Source organism: Parambassis ranga, chromosome 8, assembly GCF_900634625.1.
Source record: "Parambassis ranga chromosome 8, fParRan2.1, whole genome shotgun sequence".
Lineage (NCBI taxonomy): Eukaryota > Metazoa > Chordata > Actinopteri > Ambassidae > Parambassis > Parambassis ranga.
In genome coordinates, this window is record NC_041029.1 from 9518759 (window position 1) to 9546604 (window position 27846).

At 42.4% G+C, this 27846-nt stretch overlaps 3 protein-coding genes and 1 non-coding gene across 4 annotated transcripts; 2 read left to right on the forward strand and 2 right to left on the reverse strand.

The window, feature by feature from the left end:
• Positions 1-866: 866 nt before the first annotated feature.
• On the reverse strand, positions 867-5414 carry ccdc47 (coiled-coil domain containing 47). Its single transcript, XM_028413117.1, has 13 exons — positions 5274-5414; positions 4082-4380; positions 3901-4002; positions 3393-3567; positions 3171-3292; positions 3017-3082; positions 2821-2922; positions 2614-2724; positions 2432-2517; positions 2295-2353; positions 2103-2212; positions 1837-2004; positions 867-1503 (listed from the first exon to the last, which is right to left on the reverse strand). Exons 2-13 carry the CDS (start codon positions 4370-4372, stop codon positions 1423-1425), a joined length of 1473 nt encoding a protein of 490 aa, XP_028268918.1. The 5' UTR covers positions 4373-4380; positions 5274-5414; the 3' UTR covers positions 867-1422.
• Positions 5415-6198: 784 nt separating this feature from the next.
• Positions 6199-9226, forward strand: dcaf7 (ddb1 and cul4 associated factor 7). The gene is made up of 7 exons (XM_028413096.1): positions 6199-6581; positions 6887-7045; positions 7210-7321; positions 7405-7523; positions 7602-7811; positions 7916-8033; positions 8120-9226. The coding sequence occupies exons 1-7, from the start codon at positions 6444-6446 to the stop codon at positions 8290-8292; spliced, it is 1029 nt and encodes a 342-aa protein (XP_028268897.1). The 5' UTR covers positions 6199-6443; the 3' UTR covers positions 8293-9226.
• Positions 9227-11254: 2028 nt separating this feature from the next.
• On the reverse strand, positions 11255-27799 carry kcnh6a (potassium voltage-gated channel, subfamily H (eag-related), member 6a). Its single transcript, XM_028411647.1, has 16 exons — positions 27724-27799; positions 25548-25778; positions 23857-24006; positions 23591-23694; positions 22769-23075; positions 22111-22313; positions 15997-16419; positions 15431-15848; positions 15010-15209; positions 14279-14531; positions 13549-13742; positions 13295-13394; positions 12927-13214; positions 12429-12612; positions 11866-12073; positions 11255-11598 (listed from the first exon to the last, which is right to left on the reverse strand). Exons 1-16 carry the CDS (start codon positions 27797-27799, stop codon positions 11311-11313), a joined length of 3627 nt encoding a protein of 1208 aa, XP_028267448.1. The 3' UTR covers positions 11255-11310.
• Positions 12329-12400, forward strand: trnac-gca (transfer RNA cysteine (anticodon GCA)). Its single transcript has one exon. It is a non-coding gene; the product is annotated as a tRNA-Cys (tRNA).
• Positions 27800-27846: the final 47 nt, after the last annotated feature.

Genomic DNA, 27846 nt, shown 5'->3' on the forward strand with positions numbered 1-27846 from the left:
AAAGATAAGACATTTTATCATTATCCCTGAACCAACTAGCCACTATGCAGTAAGATGTATTATCTTCTTTTAATATGACAAATTTTATAAGCAGTAAAGATTTGTATTTTTTATAGTGTTGTGTGAATATACTCATAACTTAAAATTTCTACAAATTTCAGCAATAAGTAGCCAAAAGTGTTAAATGCCACTAATTAATTACTAATTAATATTTTCACATGTAAAAAGTATCACTGAATTGTCTACTTATTGTTTTTTTATTTTTGCACCTACCTGCAATAAGCTCTTGTTTCGAGGTATGTTCAATTTCATAGTAGAATTCAATTTCTCTGTCTTAAAGTTATGATTTGGAAATGTAACAAGCGTCCAGTATTTTAACACTTTCATGAGAAAAATATGGTCACAAATTACCCACAAAACAAATGTCTAGAAATCAGAATTCAATGTTGTGCTGTAATAACACAGTACAGTAGTAGATTTGAGTCTGTAGAACCCATGACAACTTCATAGATGGTTTTTTTTGTTCTTGATGGTTAGATGATAAAAAATAAAAGGGGATCAGAGGTATATTTTCACAGGCTTGAAGCCAGAGGAATATGTCTGTATCAGTGTTCAGACATTGATGTAACTAAATCTAGTTCCAAGACTGCTGACACAATCTACAAGTTATATTTAGCATTAAGCCCCCCCTATTCTGTTGCCCGTTATAGAAACTTGCAACAGAAAACTCATACTTTCAACTGCTAACACCAAGAGTTTTATATTAGTTTTCATGTTGAACACAAGTAATTTACAACCTACAGGCCAGGTTACTAATAGCTATTATCAGCTGGAACAACATGAAATGTAGCACAAACACACAACAGTTCTCCAACAGACTCCAGTGCAACTTTATTATGTTTTCTCACGTGTTGATTAGAAACAGCCTGCAAGAAATCTCATAGCACATAAATTAAAATTTAACTGATCTCATCATTTAAGATTATATTAATGCTAATAAATTTCCAATGACAATACAGCAATGCCTTATTTCTTTAAAATGTGGCTGAATACAACCAAATACAGTGTGCTCCTTTTTTTCTCCACAAATCCAGTTTAAGAAGCTCACCGAACTACGCAACTTTCAAACTTTGATTTTTAAGGAAAAAAAATCTTGGCATGAAAAGTGTTGAGGAATTTGATGCAGAAAAGTCCTCGTTTGACAGTGACAGTTCACTTGAAGCCATTTAAAAGGTGCAGCCATATCAAATGGAACAGGTGGTGACACAAACAGCTAAGCTTTACACACCCAGAGAGGAGCAGGATGTCTGTGTGGAGCTGTGAGTGACAGTGAGCCTGAGGTGCGTGTGTGAGAGACGCTGGAAAAAAAATGTCAGTGCTGAGCACTGATTTTATATGTGCTTGGATCAATATGTTGGTCTTTCACATGGCTTTCACTTTGATCTGCTTCATCTTCATCTGCTTCTTCTCAATCTTCTTTTGCTCACGTCGCTGGGCTGCTTCCTGAAACAGGAACATGATAAAACTTATTAATTCAGTGAAACAACAGGTGCACAGAAGAAGAAATAAATGTTCAAAGTCAGGCTTCAAATACATTTTTTCACTGTGAACACCACCGACTGCTGAAGGACAGGTACCTCTCTGGCACTATGACTGGGCTGACATTCAACATAGCTCACCAAATAGATCCTGACTAGTGAATTTCGTCAGATACATATTTCCTATGCGAATACAAACGTGGTGTTAAGCTCTGTCTATCTCTATATCACAGTTAAAAACTAATCTCTAGTCTCTATCTTTTCTGGGGATTGAGATTGAGAATTCCTCTTTTCAGACCTCTAAACGACGTTGTCTCTCAGGGTCCTCCTCATTCATGATTCTCTCCTTTTCGGCTCTCTTCTTCTCCTCGCGCCGTGTCTGTGCCGCCTCCTGACGCTGAGCGTGAGTCTGCTTCAGGAAGTTCTCCTCCACACGGGCCCGGTTTCTGTCAGCTTTCTGTTTGCCCTAAACATAGAAAGAAAAATCGATAATACAGCTTTGTTTTGAAGGCTCAAATTATGGAAAATCAGTGAGGGACACCACAGTAGTAACACTATACTCACCTCCCTGTTCAGGCGGAGCTTCTTGACTTTATCAATGCTATAGATCACCATGTTCATGAGTGGAAGCAGACTGTCCATGTCTTTGGGAGAGGTGTTGCCCATGCCAGGCACTATGGACAAAAAAAATATGGAAATATGAAACACGTCACCCAATATCACATGTTTTGATATAGCAAGACACGACATGCTCACCAGTAAATGTAAACAGCAGTGTCTTCTTGGTCTCGGGCAGCTTTAAAGGCTGACCCTCCCTGTAAAATAACACAGATAACATTAGGATCAATTAATAAATGTTAAGTTGAGATGAAATAGATAAAGTGCACACTCACTCTTGCATAACTTTTGGACCAGAAAATTGGTCCGAGAAATGGATGGACTCAATCTTATCAGCATGGTTGGTGATATAATGTACCATCTAAAAAAACAAAAAATTGAAAAGTTGTTACGTCATAGCAGGGATAGCAAACTGTCTCTTGACAATAATGTATGAGTTAGAAGCAGCAAACTATACCTTGTTGTCCATTACCCCATCTGTAACCTCGCCCATCTCACTAAGAATGGTCAAGGAATCTGGAAGCCCATACTTGGCCCCGGACTTAGGCTTATCGCCACAAAACTCACTCTGGAGAAGAAAAAAATATATACATAAGGCCATCAGTCTATTGGAGTGTAAAAACGATATAAATAATACAATCTTAGGGTCGCTTATAAACAATACCAAGTCCTGCATCTCCTTCTGAAGCCGTGCCATGGCCTTCTTGGTGCCCACAGCAAACACAAAGGTATCCATGTCCTCGTCATTTAGAGTCACTTTGATTTGCTAGGAGCAAACCCACAAACACACATGAGGAACAGACCTGGGGAAGTGAAAACCTTTGTAAATAGTTAGGGTTAGTTTGCCGACTGCTTCGTACCACTTGGTCACAGGTAGGCCTCATCATCCTGGCCAGAACGTTGAGCAGATCCTGCCTCTTCAGAAACTGCGACAACCAAAAACAATAGCTAAGATGGTTGTTTATTCAGACAAGAACAATGCAAACCTTACAACATAAAACAAGCTGCCCTTGCCTTGAGTTGGATCAGCATCCCTTCACAGCACACACGTCCAGAGCACCACAGGTTGTAGATGTGTTCATTTTCCTGATTTAACTTCCCAGTGCTCACTGCCTCTTTACTGGTGCCATCATCACCTGGACATTCAGATGAGTGAAAAGCCACTTGCATTATATCCTCAAATGAAGCATGAAATATGACTGTGTGTGTATAGCATTATTTCGTGCAAGGACTAACCCACTAGCGCAAAGTTGCTTTCAAGAAGTTCTCTGTGTGAGTTAAACCAGGCCTGAGCCAGGCGACTGTTTTTGTTCTTGCCAATGATGTAGTTCATGATGTAAGCCAGCAGGCCGGTCACCATCAGGATCTCCATGTAGTAACTTTCCCAGCTGTTCTGAAGATGTGCAGGAACCTGCAGAGAAACAAGGAAATGGTCACTTGCCTTTTTTTTTTTTTTTACAAAAAAACTTAAAAGCTAAAGACAATCCACTGCCATAGGCTACAGATTCAGCGTTTCACACCCACAACAAGAATCAAGAATCTGAATTACCCGAGACTCCCTAAGGCAACAAAATTCTGAAGCATCTCCAAAAATCAATCAATGTGTTTTAAGCCAGTCACGAAACATATTCTTAACTTTAAAAATGGCCGAATGCAGCAGATCTCCTGTAAAATCCATTATCCTGAAAAGACACTGTGCCGGAGTTTCTCTCTCAAGGAGATTTTAGCAATAAGCTCAGCTTACCGTGTGGATTATAAGGGGGTCTTTCATGGAGTGGCTTGTCTTCTCCATGTCCCCAATCCCCTCAAACTCTTCTTGGTCATATTTACTGTATATGTCTTGATCCTAAAGAAAATTATATTGAATTAGCACAGTTGCAGACTTTGAAGAAAACATTATGATCAAACAATAACAGACAAGACACCTGTGTCTCCGAGTCCTCAAAACCGTCCTGGCCATCTTCCAGCTCAACAGTTGCTTCATCCTCATCTTCTTCCTCATCAGGCTGCGAAGACTGCGGGACACGTGGAGGAGGGGCGGTTTCTGCTTCCGCTGCCTGGTCATCATTCATGTCCTCAAACTCAGCGAAATCATTGTCATCAAAGTCCGCCATGTCCTCCCCATCATCAAAGTCATCATTGTAACGCCCCCTGGAGACCGGGAAGGCCAGGAGAAGCAGCAGTGTGGGGACCAAGAGGAGATACAAACTTCGCATCGTAGGACCTGTGGAAAGAGAGAGTTGACACAGCTAAAAAAGGTTCCAGACAGAATGTAGAAAAACTAAACACACACACAAAAGGTAAAACCTTACACACCCTCAAAAAACAAGAAGTGAAAGTCATCAGTACAGAAATACGTTTACTACATCATATTGCAACAGAAATGTGTTTTTCGTAAGGACTATCAATAAAAGATTCCTTGTGTGTGGTTTAAGATGCAGTGAACCTATCAAGAAGCACCACTAAAGCACCTGCTGCAATGTATCACCTTTACTGAGAAGTGTTTTGACAGTAAGCATCAAGTCGTTCCCTTTTCACACAGTGGATATTCACGTGACAGGTCCCACAGAGGAGACAGATCCCCACAGACCGAGACTAACTAGTAAACAATGACTAAGGAACGACAGCAACTCTTCTGTACCAGTGTTGAGAAACTTCGTCTTGCAACAAACCAGCAACTTAACCTTCGCATTGAAAATAAACAGCATAAAACTAGAGACTAGTAAAACGTTTCAAAGTGGTCGCACTCAAACTTGAACAGCTGTGATCTCTGTTACTGAATCTAAATATACACCCTAAAATCTTTCGCTAGCTCAACTAACTTTAGCCCTACATCCAAGCACTTCGGAGTTTCGAAGTGGCAATCTAGTATGTCTCTGAAGCCATGTGTAGGATTAAACCACAGGCCGTAATCATATCACCCAACCCCCCAAGCTCACACTCACTTTATCATTAGCTGTTAGCAAATCTGGCATTAGAATGCTAATGGTGGCTAACTAGCATGGCACGTCGTTGCTAGCATCGAAACTACGATGTGAGCAGAAAGCAGTTTATAACATTGGTGGGAAATGAGTCGTAGTAAACAGGACGAATCATCAAAATGAATGTGCTGCTTACCTGTAGAATAACCGTGGCAACACACACAACACTGGTAGAGCTCAGGCAGCTACAACTGTCCTTGTAGTAACGTGACGTTACACCCTGAAACTACAGACTAACCTAAACGGGATTGACCTTTCAAAGCAAAAGTATCGCGATGTGTCGACGTGAGCTGTATCTCTGCTTTACGTTTACATTTTATTTTGAATGTTTTGTTTTTAATCGTAGGGTTTAGCATGTCTATCTTTACAGTGTAACAACTAATACTGAAATGCCTAAAATATGTAAAATTGCGCTACGCGCGGTTTAATATTGTGTGTGTGTGTGTGTGTGTGTGTCCGTCCACAATGCATAACTACATGCATCTTATTTTGTTGAACGCACCGGATACAATTCTGCGAAAGTCACGCTGCAGTTACTCTAAGTGACCACCAGGTGACAGAAGCGCTCATAACTTTGCCACAAATACATTGAAACCCTCTAATAATTTCGCGCATCTGTATGGTTAATTAATCTTGCTTGCTTTCGCCAACAACACTGAAACTATATATTAACATTATTTGTTATAAAGATGGGATACACACCTGACAGGATTTGTTTAGTAGTTTAACTACAGTTTAAATAGCTCATATTTTTGTATACTAAAATATATATTTACTCGTGTGATGTTCTGTTAAACTCATTTATTAGGCTAGCATGAAGTTATAACAAACACAGATAGCAGGAGATCTGTAAAAATCAGACTATAAACAAAAGGAAGAGATCGTTAATGCTGCGAAAATATGGAACATCTTTCATATATCATAACACATAATACAATAGCCGGACAGGAAACAATGTTTCTGGAACTACAGTATATTATAATGAGATATTGCACAAGAAAAAAAATGATGCGTTACTGTAAAAATTATATTATGTTGAAAATTATAACCGGAAGTCGATTGTAATGTTTGACTTGACCGTTCTTTTGGCCGTGGCGAGCAATGCTACTCTTTGTTAAGTAAAGTGGTAAGAAATCTTGTTCCGAAACAAGATTTGCTTTATTAACTAACAATTACTACCAAGTCTATTGACATTTGTTTTTTCAAGTTAAAGTAATTGGTGAAACTTTGCTCGCAAGGCCACTTATTAGGCAGTTAGCTAACGCTAGCGTGTTAGCTGCTCAGACAACAGCTGCATTTCGGGAGGATGTCGCTTCACGGTAAAAGAAAAGAAATCTACAAATACGAGGCACCATGGACGGTGTATGCGATGAACTGGAGCGTCCGTCCAGACAAACGTTTTCGGCTGGCACTTGGGAGCTTCGTTGAGGAATACAACAACAAGGTTCGCAGTGTGTCAGGGCCATTCATCAGCTAACGTGACGCTAAATACTAGTAATGTTAGCGAATTAATGCTAACGCTAGCTCTCTCTGCGCACCTAGGCGCCAATCATAATAACAGCTTTATTATTGTTGGCCAGTAATACAGAAGTACATTCTGATATGTATATATTCGGTCGGTTAACTTTTGTACCTTTGTCGATAGAAATACCATATATAGCCACGGTTATTTCTAACCCTGGCTCTCCTGTAAACACTCGCCATTTGCCTTGGCTGGACATAACAAGTACTGTGTTCTCTTCTGCACAGGTCCAGCTAGTCGGTCTGGAAGAGGAGAGCTCAGAGTTTGTATGCAGGAACACATTTGATCACCCTTACCCCACCACCAAGATCATGTGGATCCCAGACACAAAAGGGGTTTACCCGGACCTGCTGGCCACCAGTGGGGACTACCTGCGGATTTGGAGGGTAGGATGTTTACGTTTAGGGGGAGTTTTGCTACCTAGTAACATCAATACACATATCTTATTAATGAATCCACTTTTTTTAAACGAAACATACGTCTGACAAGTCACATTCATGAACTGCTTGTTGTTCGACGTCTGCTCACTGTCACATTCCTCTACATTCAGGTCAGTGACACAGAAACACGACTTGAATGTTTGCTTAATAACAACAAGAACTCAGACTTCTGTGCTCCCCTCACCTCCTTTGACTGGAATGAAGTTGACCCCAATCTCCTGGGTAAGATACCAGAAAAGCTATGAAATATAGAATGTCTGTTGTGACATATGAATTCAACATGTGTTGTTTCCATCTTTCTTCAGGCACTTCCAGCATTGACACCACCTGTACTATCTGGGGGTTGGAGACTGGCCAGGTGTTAGGACGAGTTAACCTGGTGTCTGGACATGTGAAGACCCAGCTGATCGCTCATGACAAAGAGGTGCGTGTGTGTCTGCGCTGCAAGCTTTAACCCTGAATGCTTGTGTGCAGGAAAAATTAATTGAATGCTTCTTTACAGGTGTATGACATCGCATTTAGCCGCGCAGGTGGAGGCAGAGATATGTTTGCCTCTGTGGGAGCTGATGGGTCTGTCCGCATGTTTGACCTGCGACACCTGGAGCACAGCACCATCATCTATGAAGACCCACAACACCACCCGTTGCTCCGCCTGTGCTGGAACAAACAGGACCCCAACTACCTGGCCACAATGGCCATGGATGGCATGGAGGTCAGTCTGCTGTGGACTCCTGAGTGGTTGCGTTGTAGTTTTTTTTGTTTAATTACTAAAACACTGTGTGTGTCTACTTGTCAATCTGTCAATTTGAATGACAGGTGGTCATCCTGGACGTACGTGTGCCCTGTACTCCAGTGGCACGGCTGAACAACCATCGCGCCTGTGTTAACGGCATCGCCTGGGCCCCTCACTCCTCGTGTCACATCTGCACTGCCGGTAAGCTGGTGTTCAAAACCGAAGTAAGTTGTCGTCATCCCCGTCTTCAAATATTTCTTCTAATATTTTCTTTTCTCCCCTCTCAGCTGATGACCATCAGGCCCTGATATGGGACATCCAGCAGATGCCACGTGCCATTGAAGATCCCATCCTGGCCTACACAGCTGAAGGTGAGATCAACAATGTGCAGTGGGCCTCCACACAGCCGGACTGGATTGCCATCTGCTACAACAACTGCCTGGAGATTCTGCGTGTGTAAAGCAAGTGAAGGAGTGTCGTCTCAATTTTTGGACTTTTAGTCCTCACCTCTCTTCTTTCAGGATGAGGATGAGGTCACATGTGAACTGTCTGAACGTGTTTGGAGTACCTACAGCGCAATAACCTGGTTTACATTTATGTTTCACGTCTCTACTACTCCATTGTTCTTCTATTAAACATGCTTTAGCGCTTGCTTATTTATTTTGCTCACAAGGTAGTGTTCAGCAGCAATGAGAACTCTGAGCTGTTGTTTATCAAAGTCTGATTTTTATACTTGCTGTGAGATTACCATGAAGGGTTCAGATGTTCTGTATTTCATCTGTTTACTTTGTCAAAGCTGATACAAACTATTTGTAGGTGGCAGAAGGTGACGTCCCTGATATTTAATGTAGCCTACTTGTGGATTCTTTACCCTTGTGACAATTTAAGCCATTAAATTTGTCATATGGGTGCGGGTCTGGGCTCAAACTTGTCACTTGTTCAACTTTGAATCAGAATAGCTTGTAAAATAACATGAGGGATCCACATCATCTCTGCAGTGATGTCTGTCATAAGATGTGAGGCAGCCATGTATAGAAATATTCAGAACCTACTGGAGCAGTGTTGTTCAGACTTTAGGCTCCTTCATTATTCTCTTCTTTATATTTGTAGAAGATTGTGCTTGGAAGGCTGATTTTTTTTCTCTTTGTGTTTGAATGAGTTGTGAAATGGGGGTAAACAACTTTCCAAGTCTTTGCCTCTTTTTTTGTCCATGTTTTCAATAATTAAAAGGTCACGTCCTTGTAGCATGCCATTACAAGGCAAAATGTACATACATATAAATATATGGACTTATGATGTTGGTAAGCCAAGTGTTCATGTTGTAGCTTTTTTTCATAAAGTTTATTATTGAATTTGCTCTAATAAAATGTAATCCTCCGTGTCTTAGAAACTAACCCAGAGTTGTTTTGATCTTTTTAATGCACTACTTTTAAATACTGTAAGATAAAAGGAAATCCCCTCATTACCCAGGGGGCAGCCAGATTTGAACCTGAGACCTCTTGAACTCTAATCAAGTTCTGCACCCCTGAGCCAAACCTCCTTACCCTGTAACCCCTCCCTCTCCTGTTGTGTTTGCCAGCAGCATGCACCTGTACTCTGTTTACATGTTCAACATGCTGCCTGTGTGAAAATCAACAAAAGACCAGCAAATTAAGAAAACATCTTCATCACTTTAACCACATAGGCAGATACAGGTAAAATACTTAAATGAACCAAACCAACAGAAGTTTAACAAGTAATACAACCAGAATTTCAAAATAAAACAACACTTACACGTCCCTTATTTGAGGTCCCTGGAAACATTTCCGCTGTCATTTGGGCTGCAGAAGTTTCCACTGTTTGCAACTGTTGTTAGATTATGTATGTGGGCTTAGACATTAAATTTTATATTTAGCTGTGTTGTGAGTACACAATATGTGAAATTGATGAGGAATTTTCTTAATTAAATAATAAAGCTCTAAAGCTTCCTACTCTCCTGTGACAATGCCCATCAGTGTCATGCACCTGTATATTTTCATGAGACATTTTATCTTCTTCCCAGATCCAGAAAGATGAATGGTGTTGATGTGTTTATAACCCGGTGCTTTGTTGACTGAGCTGAAGGATTAAATGATTTCAGACTCTCATTGTAACTTTGCTGTGCGTCTTTAATCTAAAAAAAAGAAGAAAAGAACAGGAATTTGTGCTTCAAGAAACAATATACAGAATTATAAATGCTTAAAAAGACATTACATTCACCTTGTGATTGGAACTGTGACATTTTATATAAATGAAGTCACACTTTTGGACATCACCCTTGCACCTGTTAACAGTTTCCCCTGCAGGAAACAATAAAGTCTATCTATCTATCTATCTATCTATCTATCTATCTATCTATCTATCTATCTATCTATCTATCTATCTATCTATCTATCTATCTATCTATCTATCTATCTATCTATCTATCTTCCCAGCCTCCCACCTGTCACTCATCTTTATATGTGCAAACACACACTGTCGCCTCACAGCAAGAAGGTTCCCATTTAGATTCTGACTGGGGCCTTTCTGTGTGGAGTTTGCACATTCTCCCTGTGCCTGTGTGGGTTTTGTCCGGTAGGTGTGAGTGTGAATGGTTGTATGTTGCTGTGTGATGGACTGGTGACCTGTCCAGGGTGTACCCCTCCTCTCACCTATAGGCTCCAGCCCCCCGTGACCCTGCACAGGTTCAGATGATGGATGGATGTGCCAAAACAACAAAGAAAACAAATCCTCTACTGTTGGCACTTCAGATGAACACATCAGGTATGTAAGGAAACTCTACAACTGCTGCTGTTAAAAAAATATTGAACACGTCATGTACAAACAGAGGGGGAAACCAAGCACAGCATTCCTCATCAAAACAAAACTGTAAAGGTAGATGTGAATGTGCAGGAATCTATGCAGTGTTTTTATTTGCTGCATGATAACGCACATTAAAATACTTTCTCATGCTTGAATGACACTTGTGTATTGTTGATTGATGACATTTGATGTTCATCCTTCACGGCGTGTCTGATGGTTATGGTATGTCTTTTGATATTTTTTTTCAACATACACCACAGCACTAAAGCTAAAACACTCATTTACTAGATGCATTGTCCTTAATGCAACAAACATGCCATTAATATTATGAAAATAATTTCAGTCCAAAATACATGATTGCATTTGTCTACACTTAAATGTTAATGTGCAATTCTTATACAGAGTGAACACAGATAATTTCAGATTCAATGACAGTATTTATTGGCGTGCTTTCTATTAACATGGGATGCTGGAGCACAAAGCCACAGCAGCCTGTGAGGATACTGTAAAAGAAACAGGAGGCACTCTGAACCCTCTGTGGCATGGAAGCCAAGACATCCCGTGCTCTACAGCAGCATCTGAACAGACTTCAGGAAGGGGGAAGTAAAGTTATGGGGGGAGGGGGGGCATATGGCAGTCCTGAGTGGAGAAGGCAGTTCTAGCTGCCTGGCAGGATGGGGTCTGAGACGTGCCTCTGGATCTCCTGCATTTCTGTGGAGTTCTCCAGATGCTCTGGCAGAGAGGGGAAACGTTGGCTGCCACATAGCAGTCCAGCAGGGTCAAGTGACCCAGAGCATAACAGCTTAGGAGGGGAAAGGTCCACCGAGGGCAGATGTGGTGGTTCAGCTTCTGGTGACATGGACATGGTGTCATCTGATGCCACAGTGAGATGGACCCCGCTGGACAGGGAGTCCTTGGATTTGTGCTTGAGGTCAGAGTCTGGACTCTGGAAGGCCAAAGAATAATGAATTCAGACTGCTGTTGAAGTAACAAAACCGAGGAGTAAAACATAAAGCTAATGCAGAAGTGCAGGTCCTCGAATGGTTAATCCTTATAGACCCCCCATATTCATATGACTGCCTAACCATGATTGTTGCTTGTTTTCCTTTAAACAGGGAGTATGCATTTCAAGACAGACTACCACAGATGGAAATTTCAAAAAATGACAACCTCCTGCATAATAACTAAATCTGTGCAAAACTGATGAAAGCACCTGTAGCAGCGAGGCAGTGCTGTCCATCTGGACTGGCTGTATTTGAGGGACAGTGTGGATCATGGGTGCTCCTGTGCTGTACAGGGTGGTGGGATGAGGTGGGTGAGGGGTGGGTGACACAGCGCTGTATGCTGGAGGGACCGGGGCCATTTGCCTCTGGAGGAGCTGCAGAATCACGTTGATATCTGCGGTCATACGGGTCTCCAGCCTGAACAGCAGACAGGGGAAGAAGAGAGATCGGCAAAGAGGACTTGAACAGCTTTCATTTATTCGGACTACTTTTAAGCTGCATACACACACCACTCACACCACCTCAGCACCCTGCTGGGAACTAATATGCAAACACAGCCGGAGAAGGAGGAGCTTGTACAATTATCACTGGAAAGTAAACATTGACTCATATAATACATATAATAATACAATACTTATACACAAAGTCTCTACCTTCTGTAACTAACACACAGGGGGTATAGCTCAGTGGTAGAGCATTTGACTGCAGATCAAGAGGTCCCCGGTTCAAATCCGGGTGCCCCCTCTTTATTTATTCTCACCCCCAAACCAACCTGTTTAACTGGGATTGCAGAAGTTCCAGTCGGGATTCCAGCTCACTGGGCCGGTCCTCAGTGCAGGGCTGGGGGTGAAAACTGGCCCTCACAGAGGAAGGCCGTCTTTGGCTTTCTGACAGCTGGCTGGCTCTGCGGTCTGGCCAGTACCTATACAGCCCCGACATGCTGATAGGAGCTGCTGCTGTGCAGATGACAAAAATGAGTTCCGACTTGAAACTATTCGGCACATATTTTTTGGCTATTTTTTAATTATTATTGGCTATTTCAAATTTTTACACCATTTTTTTCACACCATTTTTTTGCACATTTTTCAATTTGGTCACATTTTCTGTTTGGATTTGACAAAATGTCACAACTTTTTTATGTTTAGAATTTATAGAATTCATTTATAATTTAAGGATGACTTTCAATAAACATGTACTTTTGCTTTTGCTTCTTATTTTACATTCATTCATTCTTCACAGAGTATTATTGGAGAATCCACTCAGTCTTTACCTGAGTACGGAGGTCCTCCAAGGTCTACAGGCGGTCCCAGTCCAGCTGAGGGTCCACTATGAGGCAGGAGGTTGACCACTGTTGCTGAGTAATCTCTTGTGTCACCCCCTGTGGGGTACAACTCCCCCTTGCTGTGTCCTGTGGACTTCATTTCCTCATCACTAGACTGCGAACAGATACTAGCACTACTGCAGAGGTCTTCCCAATGAGAGGCAGCCATTGTGCGCCTGTGGTGGTTTGCCATGGGACAGGACTGATCGGGGTATGAGTCTTCACGATCCATTCCATCTGCACAGACAGTCACAGGATAAGATGATGTGGAGATGATGGAACATTTGAAAATGCTTTACACCATATACCTTGCTCACCTGGCCTGTTTCTGCGACGCAGGGAGCTTCTCCGATGCCTCGTCAGACGGTAGCCACATTCAGAGTCTCTGCTCGGGGTTGACTGGTTTATTCTATCTGCCTGATACAGATCAGCTTCAGTAATTCAAAAAGACAAACTGGATCTCATTGTAAAATATAAAATGAATTCTTAACAGTTCTGTGATTAATTTAAGGTGGAGATCATCATCACTATGAGGACACTGTGTGAAACATTGCCCTCTGGTGGCACTCACATCTCTTAGGCTGAAGGTGATTTCCAAATTGTTCCAGAACATGTCGCAGAAGTCTGGATACATGTCAAGCACTTCCAGCAAGTCGTCCCTGAGGATCTTGTGAAGGTCGCAGTAGGTCAAAGCCCTGACGTCAGAACTGGATTTCCCTGGCCTTCCATACAGATTGATGGGCTCACCAAAGATGTCATTCTTTCCTACATTAAGGAAAGACGCACATGGGGACAACAGTAACAGTTAATCAATACATGTTTGACCAAGAGAGGAAGCCAGTGCTAGTAATAGTGAAAACACTTTACTGACAACATTTTGATGGATGAATCTGATCCTGAAAAAAGAAGCACGAAGCAGTGACACTGATCTGCACACAGCACTGCAGCACAGCACACATTAATGGCCGTCACAAACATGGCTGAAAAAGAAATGACCTATGCATGCTGGATCTGTGTGCTGGCCCTATTGATGATCAATATCTCTGTGAAATGGAAGTGGAGCATTGCCCAAACACCTCTGGCAACACAACACAGAAAAGTGTGTGTGTGTGCGTGTGTGTTTGTGCATATGTGTGTGTGTGTGTGTGTGTACTAGTGTGGTGTGACAACCCATGTCTGTCGTGGCTGTGACTTTGTAGGAAATAACAGGAGAAACAGATCTACCTCACAAATGCTGCTGTCTTATTACTTGCAATATTTAATGTGGATTAAATTGCTTGGATATCTGGCTTGAAGCTCACCCAGTATGGCCACCACCACATCATCCCTGAGGATTTCTATAGAGCCCCTGGAAATGAAGTAGAGGGCGGTGAGAATATCCCCACTGTGGACAAGAGTGTCACCCGGGGGAGCGTGGGTGGTCTTGAATCGGATGGCCAGAGCCCGCAGGCAGCCTTTGTTGGCGCCACGAAAGGCTTTGCAGTTCTGCAGCAAACTGCGATTCAAGTGAAGGCAGATGTCCGCCTGGAGACACTCAGGAAAACCTTTCAAAACCTACAGGAAAACAGGGGATATGGTGACTTTAAATAATTCCTATTAACATTTTAATGTTCAGCTGTCTGTCAGAACGAATGAGACTGAAAAGGTGCAGGAAAAAAAAAAACGCGAGGGGTGAGAGGAGAGCAATGTGTTATATTGATTCAGGCGGGGCATAAAGAACAGCAGCAGCAAGTGATTATCTATTCTCACATTGAATTGGCAGGCGCTAATGCCGCTCTCTAGCTGCGTCATGCTTGGGTGCTGTTTGCAGCCCAGCTCCAAGCAGCAATGTGACGCACATCATCACGAAAATTAAGGTCTCCCACTACAGTAACCTGCATAGAAAGTGGATGAAAAGAGGGCACCCACAGCTGGACCAGAGACCTCTTAAACTGCAGTCAAACGCTCGACTCTGTGATCATTTTTCAGTCTATAACTCCTACAATCCACTAATGTCTGACAATTTATGTGCGTTTATGTCTACATGACTTACAGCATTCATGTCGATGCCGTTCGTGTAGGACCAGGCATGTTGGAAGTACTCTTCCAGTCTTTGCCTCAGCCCTCCTGGGATCTGGTGGAAACGGATAAATTCTTTGACTCGCAGCATCTGGGTGTGGTAGCGGGCTGTGCCCGAGTAAAGTCTCTGAATGATGGCCGACACATTCCCAAAGATGCTGGCATACATCAGAGCTGCAGGAGACAGAGGACAGAATTCTTTTTTATTACCCCAGGGACCTTTGTTTATGTCACGGCTGTCTCACATTCTGTTTCTTTGATGTTTACAATCTGACAATCTAAAAAATAGATGCTCACAGTGGGAGAAAGGCCACAACACAATTGTTGCCTGATGTCAAACATTAGAAGAAAAGTAAATATCATAACAAAAGTTACGATAGCAATGAATTACTCACAGCCAATAAGCATGACGCAGATAGAGAAGATCTTCTCTGGGTTGGTGTTGGGAGAGACGTTGCCAAAGCCCACACTGGTCAGGCTGCTGAAGGTGAAGTAAAGGGCTGTGACGTACTTATCCTTGATGGAGGGGCCAGATTTTGCGTCACTGTCATTGTAGTTTTTACCAATCTGGTCAGCCAGGTTGTCCAGCCAACCGATCTTCATGCCTCCAATGTGGGCAGAGCCAGTGCGCTCCACATTGCCAATGGCATACCAAATGCAGGCCAGCCAGTGTGCGATGAGAGCAAAGGTGCACATGAGGAGGAAGAGGACGGCGGCGCCGTATTCTGAGTAACGATCCAACTTCCTGGCCACTCGCACCAACCTTAGCAGTCTGGCTGTCTTCAATAACCCAATCAATGTAGTGGTCTGAGGCTGGGGACGAAAGAGCAGACTTTGTGCTATTAGTAGACCTTTGAGGCAACCCACTGATCCCTCATTACCAAATACAACAGACAACAGACAGAAAAGGCCAAATAATATGATAATGTGCTATTATCCGCCACCTGTGGTTCATACTCACCTCCTCTGACCCTGAGCGAAATATGAGCAGGTCAAAAGGAATAGCAGCAACAATGTCAATGAGGAACCAGCCTTTGAAGTAATGCTGTGCGATGCGTCCTGGACGACTGACCACTTCATCATTGTGGTTGACGTAGGTGGTCCTGAAGTTGATGAGGATGTCCACGATGAACATGACATCCACCATGAGGTCCACCACGTTAAGCGGGTTGCATGTGTAGCCGCAGGTTCTCCGATCGTCCTCCACCTCATTAAGAAGGAAGGCAGCTGAGTACGGTGTGAAGATGGCCGTGTAGATGACCAACAGCAGGATGACCCAGTCCCATACTGCTTTGAAGGGGCTGTAGTGAAGAATGGTCCATTTGTGGATGCGTGGGGCCTGGAGCTTGTACTCTGGCAGCACGTCAGCACCAAGGGATAACACCTGAGGTGAGGGGGCAGCATGGAGGACAGGTTATCAGTGTACACAGGTGTTAACAAGCAATGTTATGAAGGAGACAGGAAGATGTATATGGTGAGAGCATGGGAAAGGATCCCTGACATAAAATTCATACTTATTATTGCATATCAGCTTGTATGTTAATAAGCTCTGATGTGATCATTTTATTAACTAAATTGACAATGTATTCACACTCCAGTGTGTGATACTGAACAAACAGTATAGCATAGGGAAGAAAGAAAAGTTATTTCCTCAGTTCTAACGTAACAGTTACCTTACAATGGCTATGTTAAAGCAGGTCACCTGAGTGTTTTTGATGAAGAGAAAACTGAGAACTGAAAACTGAGTGTAGCATTTCCATCCTCAGGCATAAATAAAGAAACCAACAACTAAAAGGTAGGTGTTGTTTTCAACAAAGGGAAAATCTGGAAAATTTGGGTTTGACACTTATTTTGTAATGTTAAAAAACACAGTCAGGACAAAAAACATCACAGTTACTGCAAATCTACCCTCACACAGTCTCTCAGCGCGACAACGTGACGTTCAGAAACAATTCTTTGGTCAAGAGAAGAGAACAAAAAAAAAGTGATGTGACAAGTGCCATCAGCAGTCAGACCAACACAAAACATTAAATGAACACTGACTGAGTCAGTGATGAGTAAGAGCCCACTGACCGGTACGACAATAAGAGCCTCCATGTCCATATTCTCATCTTGCTGTCGATCACAGCAGCAGCAGCAGGAGAGGCTCCTCCAAACCCTCTGCACCTGACTGCTGTGCAGTGGCCATCTTTTCTCCTGCATCACCTCCCAACAGAAAGATTTCAGGCCTGCCTCTGACTTCAAAAACACTCCAAAGTCCCAGTCCTGTCTCACTCTATCATCTCTTCACATCCACCTCACAGTCACAGTCCTGCTCTGTTAAAAGCCTCACCTGCCTATGCTGCACCATGTGATCCCCACTCTGTTTAGACCATGTGACCCCTCCTGCCAGTGTTCTAGTCAATTGTTGACCAGAATAAGTGCTGACATTGACTGGGTGCCATGCAGAGGAGGGATTTTAGTTAATTCTTGTTAATGGAACGGCCAGCCCTGTATGCCCTCCATTTCTCACATGCAGATGTGAAAATTGTGGAAAAAGTTCCTCATGTGTTACAGCTGACATCCACAGCTGCATCGACAAACTAGGCAAATCACTGCACATCCACATCATCACACCCTTCGACATCTACATTTGAGTTTGCATAAATATGGTAAGAAGCTGGACTTCTATGATGAGTATGGCTGGAGTATGCCAACAACCAATTTCTCTATCTAGAAAGATATTCTCTTAAATTTAAAAATAAATCGTCCTTTCCCAGCTTAAATGACACTAGTGGCCAGAAATATTCAAAGTAAATTTTTTCTCAGGGCCAAAGCATATTTAAAAAGTCACTAAACCTGTACTTAACCATATATGGATGAAAAACTGAAGTTTTTTTTTTACCACTAAGAATAACCAAGGCTTCATTCTCATCATTCTATTATTACTGATGAAGGGGTCTCTCTTGCCCCATAAATCTGTTGTATGACTGACTAACACAAAGGGTGAAGGTGGGAAAACACACAAAATGTTAATGTATGCAGTGAACTGCGACCCTCTTCTGTGTGCTAGCAACAAAACCACAGAGGCTGCACAGATGGGAAAAGACAACATGGTAATGAGAATGTAAACACATGAGCAAAAGCTCACTCATCCAAAAAAAGTTTAAGTTATTGATGTTGTTCAGAGTTCGGTTTCATAATAATGACCAGAGCACAACTGTCAGCGCCAGTTTGCACGCAACAGCTCTCTGCTGGTTTATAATTATCACAGGGACAGATCACTGTTCACGTAAAGCTCTGAAATACAAGAGAATATAAAATATAACACACAGACATGATTGGATAAAAACACACAACTTTCAGTTCAAAGCCTTTTCCCATAACTATCTAATGTAAAGAGTCAAATTTAACCCTGTGATTCCTCCTTATTTTGTTTTATTTCCCTACAAAAAACTACATTCACACACACTCACACTTATCTTCTTGAAATCCCTCAGTAAGGACACCACAACCAAAACACTGAATGAGCTGAAGATAGTGTGCACAAAGCAGTGCAATCTTTCCCAACAAGATCATGTTATAGCAAGAAGGCATGTCTACCTCTCACCTGTGGAGCATCAGCAACTAAACAGGAAGAAGAACAGCAACAAGCTAACAATCAGGAAAACAGGAAACAAGAAAACTGTCAGGAAGAAGAACCACAGTACTCACAGGATGTAGATTCTGCTTGAAGCTCATGCTGAAGCACACCACAGGATAAAGGGCAGAAGATTAAGACAAAGAGAATGAGACAGAGAAGGGGAAGAGGCAACCTCTGTCCATCGTTCTGTACCTCCCTCCCTCCCTCCCTCCCTCCTCTTTGCTCTGTCGCTCTTCCTCCCTGCCTGAAGCCCAGCCCTCAACACATAAAAAATGATCAAGTGGCTCTATGAATGACGGCACCCGCCTCCTCCACTGGTTCTCAACAATGTAAATCACCAGTTTAACATGACAGGAAAACATCTAAGCTGTCTGATCATGCCAAAACTATTTCTACCTCTGTTACGGCCTGATGTAGATGAAGTGTAAAAACTTGTTTCTGCCAGTTTCTAAGTAAAAACTGCAACTATATGTTATAATACTGTCAAAACATATTATAGGAATAAAAGCTGAATTACATTATTATGAATTTTTTTATGTAGAAAAATGAAAAATTAAAAGTTTATGTAAATGTGTTAAATTAATAAATTAACTATTGTTTTTGAATTAATGAACACCCACACACACACACAGGACACAAATACAAAATCTCTGTTAATTCAAGCTCCAGATCTCATTGCTTGCTGTAAGCTCGTTCAAAGCCAGGGGGCACCACATGCTTTCCCAAAGCACACACATGCTTGCGCACACTATTACGGTAGTTGCAGCGTGCTGGCGCTTTTCTAAGGTTATTTATCTTTAACAAGCTACAGTCTAGTCAATCACACTGTGTGCTTCATGTTATGCAGACAAATCAATATGAACAAAGATCAATGCCAACCTTCATTTCCCTTTTTTCTAAGGTGCCAATCGAAATCCAATTATATTTAGGCAAAAAATTTAGTTGTATAACTGGGCATAAGCAGGAGAATAGTAGCAGAAACCCTGACCTTCATGACGGCCGTTACAGAATGTTCTCACATCACTGCTGCAATGATTTCTGTGACCTAACCTGACCTGCTGCGCCTATGATAACACAGGCAGCAGATCCATGCCAAGTTAAGGGCAAAAGCTCAAACTGTCTACAGCAAGAAGGCAGCTTTGGAGGGCTGCAGTGTGACTTTTGTGGGCAGCTGGAGTCTTGACAGATGCACAGAGTGCACGCCGGCTGCCCTCCACTTCCATTAGCTCCAGAGGCCAAGGTCACTGGCAGCATCAAGCCACCGAGTGCCGCTCGATAGCCTCACAGCGGCCATGCTTTTTGCTCGCTTTCATAACTGCATCTCAACAGGACCCCTCTCCACTCCCACAGACAGTCTGTGATCCCCTCACACACCCACACAGTCTCCATATGAATCCTCACGCTCCATTCTTTCTACAGGCCTTATAGCTACACACAAAGATTTGACCCTAAAAGGCTTTCCTCACACTCATCTGCTGTGCTCCAGTTCAATCTGAATTTAAGATGTGTACATGTGGGCGGGGCAATCTGGAATCACAGTTAGTTAATCAATTTAACACAGACAGATGAGAAAACCAGAAAGTCCCTGCACAAACAGTGTTTGTGTTCCTATTCAACATCATCATCATAATGAGGAGATTTTTCTGTCAAACAATATATAGATAATATGTATCAATGTAATCAAACATATAAACATATATATATATATATATATATATATATATATATATATATATATATATATATATATATATATATATATATATATATGTTTATATATAAAATGAGTGAAGTTCATGATCTACTACCAGATAATGTGTTTTAAAAAGCTTGTTGAAGCCAGATGATTTACACTGGAAAAAATGTTAATATTCTTCAGAGCCTTGTTATTTCTCTAACAAGATTTAGAGACTCGGTGCTTTACTAAATTGTTGTAAAGATGAAGAAGACCTGAGGAAGACAGCGTGTGTGGTCTGTCAGCCCGAGAGACAAATAGCTGCAATAACTACCTTCTACCTTCCAACAAAAACAAAACAGAAAATAAAACAAACCTCTGTGACAGGCAGGCAAACACTTACTGCTGTTCCAACACACAAGAATGTTCACTTTTTATCCGAACTTGTTCATGACGTCAGCCCAACCCAGATAACAAATCTAATGTTCAGCCAAGTGTTTTCGGAGGCCTTCTGTTTGGGCAGCCACACTGCTTCCACATTGTGCACTGAGTCTCAGCCGGCTGTCGATACCACAGTCACTCACCGTGTGAAGGAGTGAGATCTCACCATCAACAAGGCAGCAGCGTTCAGCCACAAAGCGCACACATATGGTGACAGCAAATAAGATGAAGATTTAAACGTATGCCAAACAAATTTCAGATTTTAATAAATACTGAAATTCTACTACTACTACTACTACAACTATACTGAGTTTGACCATTTGAATGCTTGAAGGTAAATTTAAATTTTAGTTGCACAGTGTCATAGCAAAAAAACACAGTCCTTGAGACAAATTAAGACATGATCTCAAACTTATAATGGCCTCATGATGACAGTATTGTATCCAGACTTCCCCTCAGTGGCCCATGTTCATCAGATCTCACTGAAATGTAAGAAAGGTTTTTGAGATCTTCTGCAAAATCGCAGACTGACCAGATAGATGGAACCAAAAACATGACCTCTGTGGCTCTGCTTGGTGTAAATGTGAGTTAACTGACCATTATGGAAGCCCCTCAGATAAACTGGGTTAATGTGATGCACTTAGAAAGACCCACAGTGTCCGCCTAACAGCTCCATCCCAGCCCCAACAGGCCGTTACATGACATTCAGCTGCGAGTGTGTTTGTGCACTCGTGTTTACTCGTACTATTACAATGGATACTAATAATAATAATAATAAGCTCGGAGGCTCCCTCACATAACACGACATGAAAAATTTAAAAAACCACATCATGGGAGGTTTACTATTAAGCTTTTATGGGAAATGTTGTGCTTCAGTGTGTATATTGTCACTGCGGTGTGATGACAGGTGCCTGATGAGCTTGTTCTGCTCCTGGTGCCACAGAAATCACACCTCAGGTGAGATTATTCTTTCACACTTTAGCCCCGTGACTGCTGATGTCTTTAAGCATCTCCAGGCAGCTTGAAGCATATTCCATTTATAGACAGCGTGATCTGACAATGACTGGATATGACAGTGAGGACAGATCAGCAGCAGTAATGGAAAACTGATCCGAACTTATAAACAGGAGGATGAGGGGGAGTGTGACAAAGACTGATCACGTTTCTTTTCCCAATCAGCAGTGCCATACATGTTAATTATGTTATTATGACACTTTACTACCACAACATCCTAACAGCAGGTGCTGACTTGCATCATTTTGGACAACTTTTAACACGTAAATAATTATTGTAGGAAAGTCCTGAGGTATGAAAATGTGCACTAGTGATCATCTCACCTGTGTGACCTGAGTGACCTTCTCTGTGACGTTCTGCGTCCGGTCTTTGATCTTGCTGGGTGCGATGATTTCAATCTCGCTGGGCGAAGGGGGTCTCATCCGGTCCGAGCCGAACGTAAGGGTAACCTGAGGTATGCGACCGATGGTCCTGTGTCTCATAAGGTCTGAGTCTGAAGTGGAGTTCAAAGCGCTGGGCTTCAGATCTGCAGCACAAAAACAGGCAACATCAGCAATGTTGTGTCATGTTTCTTATTAATATCATTCTTATTTTTTTACAGCACCACACTGTGTTGCTTTTAACAGTGGCACCACCCTCATTCTCAAAGACATAATTATAAAAACAAGGAAAAAGAAAGACATTGTGACAGACAGTGAATCTGGAGCACCACTGGAAACCTGTGCCCTGTAGAAAATATTTCCCCTGAGAGAAGAAGGAACAGATGTGCAGTGATGTGCAGTTTTAACACAAATGGTCCACACACAGATGCTGGCAAAGAGATTGATTATTGTGTCTCTGAAATAACTATCAGACAGCTGCACATGCTCTGAGAGGTGCTCTCTGTGTAATGGAGCAATTATATTTTTTCAGTGAACTGTGTTGTTGCATTATGAGCTTATTTTTGTGCATCATCACACTTTGCCTGCAGGATGTTCTTACTGCTGTTAATTCGGGGGTCTCCGGGTCGACTGTTCCATTCTGCCCTCATGCCATCGATGTCATCCAGCGATGAGGCGCGGCGGAGGCTGCGGACGCTGTCCCTGGAGCAGCTTCGAGGTAATGCGCCTCTAGTAAAGGCAATGTTGGGGTCCAGCCGGTCTGTCAGCAGGGAGCGCCGTTTAGGGGACTGCGCTGCCGGTGACGGAGGATCCAGGTCCTGCTCTATCAGGGCCTCTGTCTCAGACTGCATGCAGCTCTCTTTGGACGGGATCCGAAACTCTTTCAGAGGGACTTCCTCGCTGTTTGGCTGTCACAGACAAGAGGACAATACTGACTCTGAAGGTTTGCTAAAGTGAGTAAAAACGTTAGTGCAGCTCAGGCTCCACTGCTCTGAAACAGAGAGGAATGTCAACTCCCTGCCAGCATGTACATTCCAACAGTCCTGACATGTAAATGGGCCTGACCTAATACAGGTCCAGTGTCAGGTACAGACACTGTCAGGAAATACTTTCACACAAGATGTGATTCATCAGAAGCAAAGAGATGTCTAAATAAAGAAATGAATATTCTTCCATATATACTTGGCTAAGAAACCATCCACCCATCCATCATCTGAACCTGCTTTGTCCTGCAGTGCAGGTTCACTGAGGGCTGGAGCCTATCCCAGCTATCTACATGTGAGAGGAGGCTAAGAAACCAGTCTTTGATTTTCAGACACGTCTCGCTGCCATGTGAAAAGCGGTTTGAGAGGGAAACATTATTTCCTGCCACTGTAACATAACCACACAATACAGAAGAATGTGAGTGAGTACAGCAGCTCACCTGCAGGTAATCCACTACCACCCCTTCAAACTGATCTTTGGAGAGTGAAGGTCGTCGCATGGAGCGCAGCACTGGCAGCCTCATCTTCAGCCTGCGATTCTGACCTGAAAGGTACACTCTGCTCAGCTCAGTATAGCTCATGTTATGCTGCCCACTGTGACAACATGTGACAGCAACTCACTGATTGATTCATAACTTATATTTACAGGTGAAAATATAACATGTTTCTAAATATGATGTTAAAGGTATAATTAATTTTTTTTTACAGTAAATCCATCCTTGTGTGACTCTCTGCCTCAGACCGGATTTCTTATGGGAAGGATCAGTCAGCTCATGGAAGTCAAGGATGAACATGATGACAACGCCTTCTTCATTTTTTACAGGGACAATGTCCACCAGGCAAGGTCTGCACGTCCCTGCAGAAACAGAAAGAGAGACATCAATAGAGAGGCAGGGGGCACCTGGAATTTAAACCACGGACCTCACACTGTGACACTTTCCTTTTTATGGAGAGCAAGGTCATAAGGGAGGAAAGGAAGGGAGGGGTAGGAGGGATGGATTTCAAACACATTGCTAAAAAAGGCTAAATGAGCAACACTTCCATCAGGTCTAACTCTCTACAATCAGTGTGGTCTAAAAATAGATATGTGAGAGAGGGCAGATCAGACAAACACACAAACACACGCATGCATGCATGCACGCTGGGTCTGCATTCAGTTCCATTCACACATCCACTCTGAGGAAAACTCAGACACAGATTTAGTCTGCAGGTAAAGAAAAAAAAATCCTGCCCGTGACAGCTGCAGACTTGTTCTGAATCAAACTGTGACGTCTTGTTCGCATGTTTTTTTTTTCTGTCTGTTCAGCCTGGCAGCACAGTAGGAAGCAGGAGACAAAACAAATAGATGCTCTGTGGATTTGAGCTGGCGTGCTGATCACATTTCCATGACAACGGCAATCTAGACTGCACGCCTCATGCCCAAATGGCTAAAGTAACAAAAGACACATGTGTGTATGGATCCATATTGAACATTTGTTTTGGTCATACAGAGTCTGGTGTGTGTTTGTTTGTCTCTACAAGGTAGATGTTTCTACCTGGTGCCAGCCACAGGTAAAGAGGGAATTAACACCTCGCAGGTGGAGGATCAATCAAGGAGATGAAACACAGACCTCTGCATAAGATTGTCTCTGACTGGTGGCAGCCAGAATTAACTCGGAGTCAAGAGGAAATTAAGCTTCAAGGGGACAAAACATTCAGTAAAATGCCATTGTGTGAATTATAGACAAAAAGCTTAAATGTCCCTCATTCTTTGTGTTAATCTGTTCTCTCAGCCCTAATTCACTTCTCTTTCTTTTAGCCTCTGGGATATTTTTATCTTTGTTTGGACAGCTGTTCTAAAAGTTTTTCACTAAATACAAACGCAGGTCGAGGATGCGAGGAGAATCAATGTTAGGACTGATGAGCAGTATGGATTACGGATACTACAAACTAATAATGAGAAGGAAAAGAGGGAAACATGCATCAATATCAGCTGGTTTTAAGACAGGATTAAGAAGAGTTTGATGCTGAGTCTGGCTGCTTGGTTTCTCTGGGTGGGCAACTCAGTGCTGAGAACACACTGCGATTTAAAGGCTGATTTAAAAGGCCTGACGTGGCCATGATGATGGAATGAAATCAATATTATCAAAGTGTGCACACTGGCCATGGTTAAAGATATCAAGAACACAGGTAAGAAATTTTACAAATAAGACCAGATACATGGTGAGAATTATAATCTGGATTACGAGCTCTCAGCAATGAAACATATTGACAATTATGTGCCTTCATAACAAGAGGAACTGTGCAACAGGAAATACAGTCTAACAGCTTGAAGGTTCCTTCACAGGGATCTCTGGCTGGAAACTGCGCACAAGATTCTGTGTTTCACATTTCTTCCCTTTGTCTCTTGCATCCTACCTTCCTTAGAGTAGTAGAGGATCTCCACTTTGTGTTCCTCTGACCCTATCAGGGCCTGTGCCAGCTGGGCCAGGGCACTCTTCATGGTGCCAGGGCCCACCAGGAACTGGCAGGTACAGGGCTGCTGCAAGATCTCCGCCCTGGTGAAACCAAACAGCTGGCAGAAGCCTTCGTTGCAGTAGATGATGCCACAGTTCTTCATTTGAGCGTTGGCGATCAGAAACTTGCGATCTGAAAAAGGAAAGAAACAAATAAAGCCGTAAATATGACGATTAACAAGCTGCTGTGACACAGACAGACACATTTATTTAAAGACAGGGCAAAATCATGAATGAAGGAGTCTTTTGAGACTTGTTAGTTAAACCACTTTACATAAACTGCCATTTAAATGCATTATTCAAGCTTATTAGTCAATTTCATGTCAGATGATTCAGTCAACATAGGGCACTACTTTTAACAGATCTAATTTTACAAGCCACAATCACACTGTTAAATTTACTGATTAAATTAAAAATGATCAAATGCAGTGTTCAAACTCTTCTGCGTGACTGTGCATCTGGCATTTTAATGAAGTATCCCTCCTTCTCTGCACTTGACAACCAGCTGAAGTGGAACTAATGAAGTCCACCTTTCCATGGAGTTAATAGTATTAGCGTAACAACTTCTCCCAGGAGGCCCTGAGTGGCTCTGTGGCGTCACACTAGGTAGATTGTGGGTATTTACAGGTTGTTGACGGCGCTCGTACACCTGACAGTTTTTAATTAAACTTGTCTGTTTAAATTAAATTCAAAGTTTTTAATTTAATAAACAAGTTAAATGTGTGAATTCATCTTTAATTGGATGCAAGCTTGTGGCTGCACTGCTGTGCAGACAATGACCCTCTCTGAGTGGGGTAGACCACCACCGTCAGTGATCTCTCATCCAGGTACCACAGTAATGTGTTTTCCTGGGCGGCTTTGATGTTGAGCACCTCAGAGCGTTACTCTACTCTCAGAGGGAAATGCTTCATGTAATTTCAAGCTCATATACCAACACATCCAGTTCCTGTTATTGATGACTATAATGTACGTGTCACCGGCAACAGCCACCATGCCAAAAACGCAGCATGAAAGTGAATTAGGACGGTTTTGTTCGAAGGCTGCTAATGGAGGAGTTCAATGAGCTAAATGAAAAGTACATACATAACCTCTGTGGCCCCTGGCTGGCCCTTTTATTATCCTGTGGTGGAAATGGGGTTAAACAGCTGTTTGCTGTCCTCACAGAGGAGAGCAGGGGGACTCTTCTCTCTCCCTTTAAAGTAAATGGGTGAACACTTGTATTGGAAAGCACATCCTGTCCAAAGTCATTATGTGGGGCTCAAAGCGGAAACACTGATCGTCACACCGTTGCTAAGCAGCACTGCCGTGGCACGTGCACTCACCTGGTCGTGCATGTGCACATGGATGCGTGCACACACACAAAATTTAGGGATACAGTACAGGCATAGCACAACACAGCTTTCTCAAAGGAGCATTATTTACCACAGTTTTCCTCAAAATTTAAGAGTTGTCAGCAATCAGCTGTTTCTCCATGTTGGATCAGTGTGTAATCAGCATGCCTGGGTTATTTTTGAGATATAAGTCAATGCATTTGTAGTACACTTAAGTACAAAATATGAGCTTTGGCTGAAAGGGGAGATAAAAATAAATCACAGGTCAATGGCGGACATCACATCCAACATCTGTGTTTTATCAGACGCAACAGAAAGGCTTTCCTCCTTAATGCATGAGAAGTGGGGCCCTTTTGGCAGCCGGTGGAACATGTGAGCTAATGGAATATATCAAGGTATGGTAAGGTAAGGTAAACAAACACACATGACAGAAAAACAGCAGGGAGATCTGTCAGCACTACTGATGAGATATTGTGGTGAATTAAAAGAAAGAGTGATCAGATAAGCTTTCAAATAAAAAATCAAAAGAGAATATCATTAGATAAATATTTATGCAGCTGCTTCTGATGACATACTTTAAAACACTTTTGACATCACCAGCTGCAGAGGAAAAGCATTCACACCTTAAAAAGCAAATTCGGGTGAATTTAAGTTGCGTGTTGTAAAATGTTTGGTACTTTTTGTTTATTCGTTGGTTCCATTAAAAATAAATAGGCTCATAACTTCACTTAATTCATGCGCACTTACTTTGTTCGTCGAATTTCCTGATGATGCTGTCCAAGTAGGTGTTCTGGAGCGCAACATGACCGCGTCTCACCGGCATTTTGCTGCTGAGAGAAAACGCTTCTCCGACACATGAACCTGACTAGT